At 42.9% G+C, this 10,358-nt stretch overlaps 1 protein-coding gene across 2 annotated transcripts in view; it reads left to right on the top strand.

Annotated features, from left to right (window-relative positions):
- Positions 1-9,172, top strand: part of pknox2 (pbx/knotted 1 homeobox 2) — a 117,406-nt gene extending 108,234 nt beyond the window's left edge. The window contains exons 14-19 of one of the 2 annotated variants that reach the window (XM_068721191.1): positions 477-491; positions 1,405-1,423; positions 3,425-3,614; positions 7,019-7,161; positions 7,414-7,628; positions 7,992-9,167. In XM_068721191.1, the coding sequence (XP_068577292.1) occupies positions 477-491; positions 1,405-1,423; positions 3,425-3,614; positions 7,019-7,161; positions 7,414-7,628; positions 7,992-8,835 (1,426 nt within the window). In that variant the 3' untranslated portion in view covers positions 8,836-9,167. Of the gene's footprint in view, positions 1-476; positions 492-1,404; positions 1,424-3,166; positions 3,219-3,421; positions 3,615-7,018; positions 7,162-7,413; positions 7,629-7,991 lie in introns of those variants that run through there. The other variant, XM_068721190.1, reaches the window with a different exon arrangement.
- Positions 9,173-10,358: the final 1,186 nt, after the last annotated feature.

Raw genomic sequence — 10,358 nt, 5'->3', positions numbered from 1 at the left:
TGTTGCCCTTGTTTTATTTTATATATATATATATATATATATATATATATATATATATATATATATATATATATATATATATATATATATATATGAACATAAACAACAATGGCAATGGTAATTGAGGTGATAGTGCAAGTGGTGGTAATAGTGCAAACAGAGGTAGAAGTGCAGTATGTCTGATTAATTGTTCAGCAGAGTGACGGCCAGTGGAAAGAAGCTGTTCCTGTGTCTGGTGGTTTTGGTGTACAGTGCTCTGAAACGCCTACCAGAGGAGAGGAACAGCTTGTGTCCAGGGTGTGATGGGTCTGCAGTGATCTTTCCTGCCCATTTCCTGACTCTGGAAGTGTACAAGTCCAGGATGGAGGACAGGCTGGCACCAATGATTTTTTTCTGCAGATCTGTCTGTTGTAGTCTGTTTCTGTCCTGTTTAGTGGCTGAGCCAAACCACACAGTGATAGAGGAGCAGAGAACAGACTGTTCAACCTATTGTCTGTACATAGACTCATCACTGCCCTTGATGAGGCCGATGACTGTTGTATTGTCTGCGAACTTGAGGAGTCTACCAGACGGGTCCTCTGAGGTGCAGTCGTTTGTGTAGAGGGAGAAGAGCAGTGGGGAGAGCACACATCTCTGGGGGGGCGCCAGTGCTGATAGTCTGGGTGCTGGATGTGATTTTTCCCAGCCTCACCTGCTGCGTCCTGTTTGTGTCAGTTTGTGATCCACTGACAGGTGGATGGCGGCACAGTGAGCTGGGAGAGTATTGGTTTGAGTTTTTCCGGGATGATGGTGTTGAACGCTGAGCTGAAGTCCACAAACAGAACCCTTGCATATGTCCCTGAGGAGTCGAGGTGGTACAGCATGTAGTGCAGTCCCATGTTGACTGCATCATCTACCAACCTGTTTGCTCGGTAGGCAAACTACAGGGGGTCCAGCAGGGGCCCTGTGATGTCCTTCAGATGGGTCAACACCAGTTTCTCAAAGGATTTCATGACCACAGACATCAGGGCGATGGGCCTTTAGTCATTTAATCCTGTGATGGAGAATTTCTTGGGGACCAGGATGATCGTGAAGCGTTTGAAGCATGAGGGGACTTCACACAGCTCCAGTGATCGGTTGAAGTTCTGCGTGAAGATGGAGGCCAGCTGGTCAGCACAGAATTTTAGGCAGGAGGGGGACACACCGTCTGGGCCCAGAGCCTTCCTGATCTTCTGTCTGTGAAAGAGGCTACATCCATACTACTCCGTCCACACGGCGTTTCAGCCATCGTTTCTGAAATGATCTCCATCCACACTACACGCCTGAAAACGAATATCAATCACGTGACTCTTCACGTACACTGGGCATGCGCCGATGTAAACAGGAAGTAGATCGTCGTATTTTGTAACAAAGCAACCAGAGGAGCCAAGAGGAGCCAAGAGGAGTTGTAGAAATAACGGGGAAACTCAAGAGAGCCATGACATTATGTTCTTTACAAGTGTATGTAAACTTTTGACCACAACTGTATATATAAAGACTATAAAAAGCATTTTGGCCGTTAGCATCTGCAACCACGAGAGACAGAAGAGGGTGGAGCTAACTACAACTGAACACTGAGTGAGATATTTTTGGTTGACCAAAATGTTACAGTTGACTTTGATGAAGTGAGAACACACTATAAAAGGATTAAAGTTGTAAGACAAAAACACGGACAACTCCCGGACAACACTGTCATAGAGACCTGTCAATCACTGTGTAGCCCCGCCCCTAAAGCATCCCCTGCTTTATGGTCTGTTTGACTCTAAATGGACCATAATGTACTAAATGAACATCATGCTGTATTGAAGAAGACTAGAGATTGAGACCATAAACTCATGTTTACAATGTTTACTGAGGTAATAAATCAAGAGAGAAGTAGAGTCATTTTCTCATAGACTTCTATACAACCAGAGGAGTCGCCCCCTGGTGACTGTGGATTTTGCCCCCCATGACTTACATTCTAATCAGGTAAAAACAGTTTGATTACAACAATCTTTGTTTGATGTCCATAGATCCTGTGACTTCTGTTTTCAAACTGATTTGAACCTTTTACTTGAAGCATTTCAAAAAACGGTGCTGTTCTTTTAAAACCCCTCAAGGTCATCTGCTCCACATATCTGGAACAAAGTCCCAGAAAGCTGCAGGTCTGCAGAGACCCTCAGCTCCTTTAAATCCAGACTGAAGACTTTTCTGTTTGCTGCTGCCTTTGATTGAACCACATTCAAGGATATTAATCAATTTCTGCATTTTACTACTATATTTTATTTCTTAAACTGCACTGCAACTATTATTCTGTTTTTAGCTTTTTAGTGTTTTAATGAATGTTTTTAATGTTTCAATGAATGTTCTTAATTGTTTTTAAATCTACTTTTCTTTTGCATTATGTTTTGATGCTTTTAATGGTTTTATGTGAAGCACTTTGAATTGCCTTGTTGTTGAAATGTGCTATACAAATAAACTTGCCTTGCCTTGCCTTGCACCATGTGTAACACTGAAGTGCACTGTGGCTCTCCCTGATTTACAGCACAAATTACTACACAGAAGAACTATAACACAGATCCCATGCATGCACTAGCCAAATGCTAGTTGGTTCATTTGAGTTCCAGTTCTCGTCTCCTGTCAGATCTGTTTAATCAATACATTTTTCACACACTGTTAGTTTTTCTTTTTAACACATATACTGCAGTGAACAGAAACATGGCTGTCCCTGTTGTATGCTACATTATGTCAGCCAGCAGTCGCTCTGAGGCTGTAAAGCAGTAAAAATAGTCTCAGAATGACAGAGGCTGAAAAAGCCACTGGCGGTGGTTCACTTGTTTGAAGTGGGCCACAGCCACCGTGCTTCACAGCAGGGAACGACAAGAGACACACACACACACACACACACACACACACACACACACACACACACACACACACACACACACACACACACACACACACACAACTGCATTGCCCAGTGTGCTGGAGGTCTGCTGCAGTCAGTGCCATCTGGGCGCCTACATGCTCCCAGATGTCCTCCCTGTAATTAAAGCCAGACCCAGCTCGGCCCGGTCCAGCCCAGATCCAACCTCTCATTTACGAGGCCCTCCCTGAATACTTAAGAATTTTTCCAACACCGTGCCAGTCTTTAGAGAAACTCTTTGACTCTGCAAACATATTTTCTCAAAGTATCACCAAAGAAAGCTGGAAGACGTACGGTATGTTCAGGACATTTGCTTGGAATAGTGTTAATTGCATTTGTAATTGAATTTCCCCCAAATTGGAAAAGATTTTTTCTTTTATGAATGTAGATTTATAGGTATTTCTGGTTTATTATATCACATTTAGTGAAGAGCGACAAATAGCTAGAGAAAGGAAAGCAGTCTGATTTGTACTGAAACCGTTTCTTATCACTGGGTAGGAGTTCAAAATGTCCATCGCCCAGGCGGCGGCCAAGGCCATGCTATCTGATGCCCTGCTGCAGGGCAGCCCCGGGATAAACCGGATCAGCCACCTGGAGCTGGAGCTTCCTTTGGACAAGGTCATCAAGTTTGTGTCTGTCGGCCTTCCGCTGATGCTGGTGACCATGGCCTTCGCTCGTGAGATCTCCCTTGGTGAGCAACTCCCTGTCTCTGTCTTTTTTTTAAACCATGTAAAAGCATTTTCTGTGTTTCATCACGCTGTTAAACGGTATCCTCCGTTAAGTGATTGTGTGTTTGTTCTTGAATTTCTTATATTTTACTTGTTAAACTGCATGTAGTTGTTCTTCTGATATGGAGGAATATCATACTTAGAAAGTCCTGTGGTCCATGGTATTTAATTCAACGTACACACAAGGGTTTGGACATAAATTACATTTTTCATGTCCTGAAGTAGTGACCCAAACGTGCTATAATTTCAAAGCTGAGTTAAAAGTCCTGAATCATGGCAAGTGAGCATGTCTGTGCTCTTTCCCTGCAGACTTTGATCTTTTCACTCAGGTACATCTTCCCAATCCGTACCCCTCCCTATTCCTTCTTGAGGAAACTAAATATTAAGCAATAACAACGAGAGCGGTAATTTCACGGCACTTTCCTTAACAGAATAAAGCAAGAGGGAGAAAACACTTTAACAACAACTTATCATAAAAAGGAAGACGTGCTGCCTCCATTAAAGGGAAACAAAAACAGGCTCTCTTAGTGGACGCACATTGATGGTGGGCAACTGCCCAGAAGGATTATATTTGCAGCCCCTTAAGCAGCTGCCTGCTTCATACTGGACCAATTTCAAAAGTTGTTGTCCTCATTAGTCACTTGGACACAAAAACATGAGAGATTGTGTCCAAGTTGAAAAATACCACGTCACCCTTTAAGACCTCCTAAGCATAATACAGCGCATACCACTGCAGCAATCATGACGTGACAACACAATGTTACTGAAAACACAAAATCACAATTTTCTTGGACTCCGGTCATCTAGTCCATTTACTGTTTAAAGTGATTTGGACCAGAGGGAAAAACATGTTCTGAAAAAAATTGGTGTTTTTTCACATGAAACAGACAACCTGTCCATCCATGGTCATTCAAAGAACACAAAAAGCAGAGCTGACGATCCAAAGTATACGTGGTAATACTATAGTACAAGTCTATTGTTGAGGAGGCTGACTCCACTGACTTAAAACTAAACGTTTCTCCAGAGCTGGTCTGCAATCAGTCGGATGCTCCTGATGCTAATTGCCACGGGGATGATTGAGAGCAGTGTTCACTAACGCTGGCACGCTGTAATTACAAGGCGAAGTTCTTCTGTGGCAGCTCCCCCTTATTTGAGTCAAATGAGAGGATATGTTGATTAACAAGAGGGAAGGGGGGGGTCGTAGAACATGATGTGGTGGCGGGGGTGCGCGGCTCTACTGATGGATCTTGGCTGCCTATCTGCTTGTCATTTTCACAGCAGTGCTTGATTGCGCTGCTGTCTGGAGTCTGGTTTACTTGCACCTGGACGCTCAGCCAAGAATGTTTGTACAAAGCACAAAATGTGGGGACGATCTGCCAACGTTAATTGGGGAGTGGGAGTCGGAGATAGGAGCAGTGGCAGAAATGTAGGTTGCCTCACTTTGCCAAATGGCTCACAGGGGTTGGGAGTGAGCAGGAGAATATTCTACAAGATTTCATGAGAAGGCATCTGCTGTCGTTTTGTTGTCAATGCATGCGCCCACACATGCACCTACAAGCAAAGTGGAAAAACGGATTCCCACAGTGAGCTGCCTCAGAACATACAGTGGCGTCAGATAGTGTTATAACTAGAGCACTCACAGTGAGCTTCAGTCAGTATAGTGTTCAGCAAAATATAACATTACAACTAAGAGCATACTGTAAGAACATTGAGTAACAACAACAAAAACTTCACTTATGTGTTTAATGTTTTGCATGATTCAAAGCAGATTACGTGAGTTGCTCTGCCTTGCTGCCTTCAGGGGTTTGTGAAACTCTGAAGATGAGGAATGTGACAGCTCGCCAAAACCTTTTTAGAAATGCCACACTGTAACGTCACTTCATTATGGGGCTGCCAATAATGGATGGTGATGAACCAACCGCTGTTCTGCTCACCACTTCTACCATCTGTCCCCAACATTAGCCTCACCATGTCGGCCTCCGATAGAATCTGCTTTTAATAGGGTTTCAATATGTCTTTACAAGCTGGCCCTGAATGCATGTGCATTGCCTTGAAACATGTTATGAATTATGAATATCTCAATGTATCACGTACATTCAGTAGATTCATTTTGGGCAAATTTTATATGATATTTAATATAAGTAAAGGTGAAATTTGAGGAACCTTATGGCCGGTGCTGTACCAAATAGCTTTCACCTGCAGTATGTGAAAGAATATAAATGTGACATAGCTAACCATATGGGGAACTAACCAACATAGACAATACATAATTAGTTTGAGTTCATTTTGAGTCCAAATACAAACTGTAACCTCTTCTTTCTTATGTATCTCAGTCCAAAATGAACATCCTCCATCATAACCTCAGCTGCCAAAATTATATTTTAGGTGTCACCATCAAAATGTTAAAATCCGGCTGATTAATTGCACACACATTCACACACACACTGTAGTATATCTGGACCGTGTAACAGTTGGTTGTAATGAGGTGGACTGGCAGGATAAATTACATCCTGACAGTAAATTAGTGGCAGTATGTTTCTACTTACAGAAAGCTGGGCAGATGTGGTGGTGTAAAAAAAATAGAAGCTCCATGTTTTTCTTTTAAGGCTCCGCATTAAATGGGGCACACCCTTGGTGTGTTTCCTCCCAAGCTCTCTTCTTTAGGGTGGAGCACCCTTGGGAAATGACAGATGGGTGCATGGATCATGGATTCAAGTGGTTGGACTACATGTGGTTATATCAAGGTGAACTAAATATAAGGTGGAGGAGTCCAAATTTGGCCCAGGGTTTTAAATGCCAGGTTGCAATTTGAAACATATGCTTTCTCCAGTGAAATTATGTTCCACTGAAAAGAAAAGGGCATGCAGAAGCTCACATGTCTGGTAGTGGACCCACAGTACTGTGTGTGTGTGTGTGTGTGTGTGTGTGTGTGTGTGTGTGTGTGTGTGTGTCTATCTACTTGTACAGCTGTCTTTGTGAGGACCAATTTGAGTTTTAGACCTTCAGAGTGAGGACACTTGGAAAGTGAAGGCATTTTGGCCGATCCTCACTTTGGGACAGACCTTCAAACGCCTGTTTAAGGTTCAGACTTGTTTTTTTCGATTCAGGTTAGAATTAGGTTTGGGCCAACTGACAAAAGGGTTGGGGTCAGGCATTTAGTTGTGATGGTTAAGGTTAGTGGAAGGGGCTAGGGAATGCATGACAGCAATAAGTGTCCTCACAAAGATAGAAGTACAAGGTTGTGTGCATGTTTGTGTGTGTGTGAAATCAAGTACTTAGCAACTGCTTACAGGCAATTTGATAAAGCAGATAGTAATTCCCCATATTAGCAGATAATGTTACAAATCAACATTTGTATGTTCTGCAGGGCCTCAGATCAGCTGTTTCCCTCCCAGCAATTTCACCATGAAGCAGGCCAGCTATGTCGACACATACTGCTGGGACTCTCTCATGCATCATGAGTTTGACAGCAATGGGAACTTTGAGGAGCGCTCACTCTGGGTACACAAAGTAAGCTGAGAGACTCTGATCACGCGTGCTCGACTTGTTTTTCCAACCTAGAGTGCATGGCTGACGAAGTTAAACTGCTGAAACCCTCTTTCTCCTCGCTGTAACTTGTTAAAAATGTCAGTGTGCCACATTTTATATGAAGCAAAGTATGCTTTGTTGCTAAAAGCGTTTACAAAGTTTTTGGGGTTGTGAAGTCATTGTTGATTTGACTCAACTGCTTGATTCAACTCTTTTCTCTCATTGTCCATCCAGATGTTCCCTTACTCTCTTCTGGCCATGGCAGTGTTGATGTACCTGCCGGCTTTAATCTGGCGCCAGCTTGTCATGCCCACGCTGGGCTCAGACCTGCTCTTCATAATTGACGAACTGGACAAGTCGTACAACCGCTCGATCCGACTGGCCCAGAGCATTCTAGACATGCGCCAGAACACTAAGAACCCCCTCACGTTTCAGGCCGAACTGCAAAGGTAAGAGACCAGCGACTGCTGGCTTGTAGTACAAATATTCATTAATGTTTCTGTCTTTTTTAAACAAAATGCTTCCATATCCATGTTTTCAGTAACCCGATCTCAGGGAGCCTTGATTTGCCTCCAAACTAGAATATGCCTTGTTAGATTAAACTTGATTCCAATAGAGAAATTGGGTCACTTCAGTAGCAAATACAAATATCTACTAGTGAGAAATATTGCTCAAAGGGTTTACAGAAGTGATCTTGTTTGGCAGCTCCTAGTTGCCAAAAGTAGAGGATTGGGGTAGGGGCGTTCCAAGCTGGGATTGATGAACATGAAGGAGAACATGGTGCTGAGTTTCTTTTCCTTGTCCAATTGCAGGGCCAAGAAGAAGCGATACTTTGAGTACCCTCTTCTGGAGAGATACATGCAGTGCAAGCAAAACTCCTATTTCCTCGTCAGCATGCTTTTTTTGCGAGGCTTCCTCCTCTTGACCTTCATAACAGCTGCCTGTCTCTACCTGGCCTACTTCCACCTGTCTGCTTTCCTGCAGGACGAGTTCAGCTGCTTTGTCCGCACGGGCATGTTGCGTGATCAGAACTGGGTTCCTGAACTGGTTCAGTGCAAAATGATTGGCCAGTTGGTTTTTCAGGTGATAAGCGTGGCAAACGGTGCCATCTACGTCCTGTTGGCTCCTATCGTCCTCTTCAGCTTGATTCGGCTCTTCGTCTGGGACACCACCTTCTTCTCTGTCTACGAGGTCCTCCCAGCCCTTGACCTCATCAACCGCCGTAAACTTGGCTGCCCATTAAACGACCTCAACGTCCTCCTGCTCTTCTTGCGTGCCAACGTAGCTCACCTGATGTCGTATGGGAAGGTGAGGGCACTGTGCTCGCTGGCGCCACCACAGGTGGGCAACACCACCGCAGGGCAGGGATTGAGCGCAATGCTGACCCAAGAGGAGATGGAGGAACGTGAGGAGGCTGCGATGGAGCTGGCAGAGGAAGTGGAGGAGGCCAAGGAGGAAGGGAAGCTCAACCTAGTGGATATCATGACAATTCTGGGAGCGGCGCAGGGAAGAGTGGTAAACTGCAGCGAGAAGAGGCCTCTGGTGGAGGAGAATATGAGTCTCGGTACCGTAACACTTATCTACACACTCAAACGCATTCTGCTAGTGGCTATTTTTGCCTACATAATCTGGGATGTACAGAAAATTATTAAGTGACCACCAGTCTACAGATACAGGCTCTGAAAATGAATAGCAAGTGCTTTAAATTTAAGATAGCATAAGCAGTTCTCTCTGAACAGACACTGAATACACAATAAGGTAGTATCCATGTGGACCTGAGAAAGCAGTTTGAGAAACATTTGCAACTGTCAGCAAATTCAAGTAAATACAAACATTGTTAAATATTTGTTCTCTCTTTATTGTGTTGCTTCTTCTCTTTCTTCTTTTTAAAGCCAGACTGAACTGCCTATATTTCTAAAAGAGTCTATTAAAATCACTGGTTAATGTAGAGGAGATAGATCTGTGGTACTTCCTAACCCTCACCCTCTCTGTCTCTTCACAGAGCCAAACCACCAGGGGTACCATGAGTTGAAGGAGACTGCACCATTTAGTCATTACTAGGCCTCCTATGGACTGAATCAATGTGATATCAGTGGGGAGGGGGGGGGGTTGGGACACTCTCTACAGTAGATTTTCAAGAGTACTGTATCCACAAAGACTGTGGACATCAATGAAGAGTTTCCGTGGTCTGAAGACCAACAATAAAAACCTCTTTTAGAATTACAGGGCAAATTGTTCTGGCTCGAAATGTCAATGGATTTAGATTTGTTATTTTCTGGCATGAAGCTGCCACAGACTGTCTTTTGGTCTCTTACATTTGTGTATTTTTTTAGGGGGGTAGTGACAGCTAGAAGTCAAATGGGAGCATGTAAGTTAAAGTGGCTGTTCTAGTTATGGTGAGAGAACACAAAGCATAAGTATGAGCATAGTATTACTATGTACCAATTATATTTATCATAATGTGAGAAGTTATGAGGGTTTAAGTATGTCCGTCAATTGAGAGGCAGAAAAACATTTTCATTAGCAACTATATATTCCATTGTCAGTAATACTGTTCATGAATGTAGAACATTGTTGTACTCACTTTCTTTTTTGCTTCTTTCTACTGTTATGAGCAAATAAAGTTGTATCTGTCTGTGAATTAGCAAGGTATATCCAATGTCATAGTAAATAAATGAAGTGTGTCTAATCACGAGTGTTTCCTTCATCAATGTCCTCATGCATCCATGATTATATTTGTTGCCATTTCTGCAGTTGAGTCATTTTATTCATAAGGTAGGGTAGGTGCGATACGTCACAAAGTCAAACTGAATCATCCATTTAAGGACAGCAGAGAGCCACTCAACCTTCTTGTGCTTTTATTTTAGTACAACTCAAACGCTGCTGTTTCTGTGCTCAGATGTTGGATACTTGTTTTATAGAAGATAGACAAAAATACTCTTGTTGAGGTCACAGTTTGCATTTTTATTAGTTACTTTCAATATTGTATGAACTGTCATTAGCACCGCCGTATTTACGAGCATTAAATAATGTTTTTATTCAAATGTGCTCATTTTAATTCGGCATGGATTGTATGTGTCTACATCCCAACACAGCTGTTATTTAACTGAGAGTTGTTTTTGATCAAAGTGCTTGTAATTCATGTTAACTGATAATTAAACAGATGATACAGCAAGCAA

Source organism: Cebidichthys violaceus, unplaced genomic scaffold (genome assembly GCF_023349555.1).
Source record: "Cebidichthys violaceus isolate CVI_PGR_0920_01 unplaced genomic scaffold, fCebVio1.0.p SCAF_27, whole genome shotgun sequence".
NCBI classification, from domain to species: domain Eukaryota; kingdom Metazoa; phylum Chordata; class Actinopteri; order Perciformes; family Stichaeidae; genus Cebidichthys; species Cebidichthys violaceus.
Note: the sequence above shows the minus strand (reverse complement) of the source record. Positions and strands in the feature narration are given on the sequence as shown.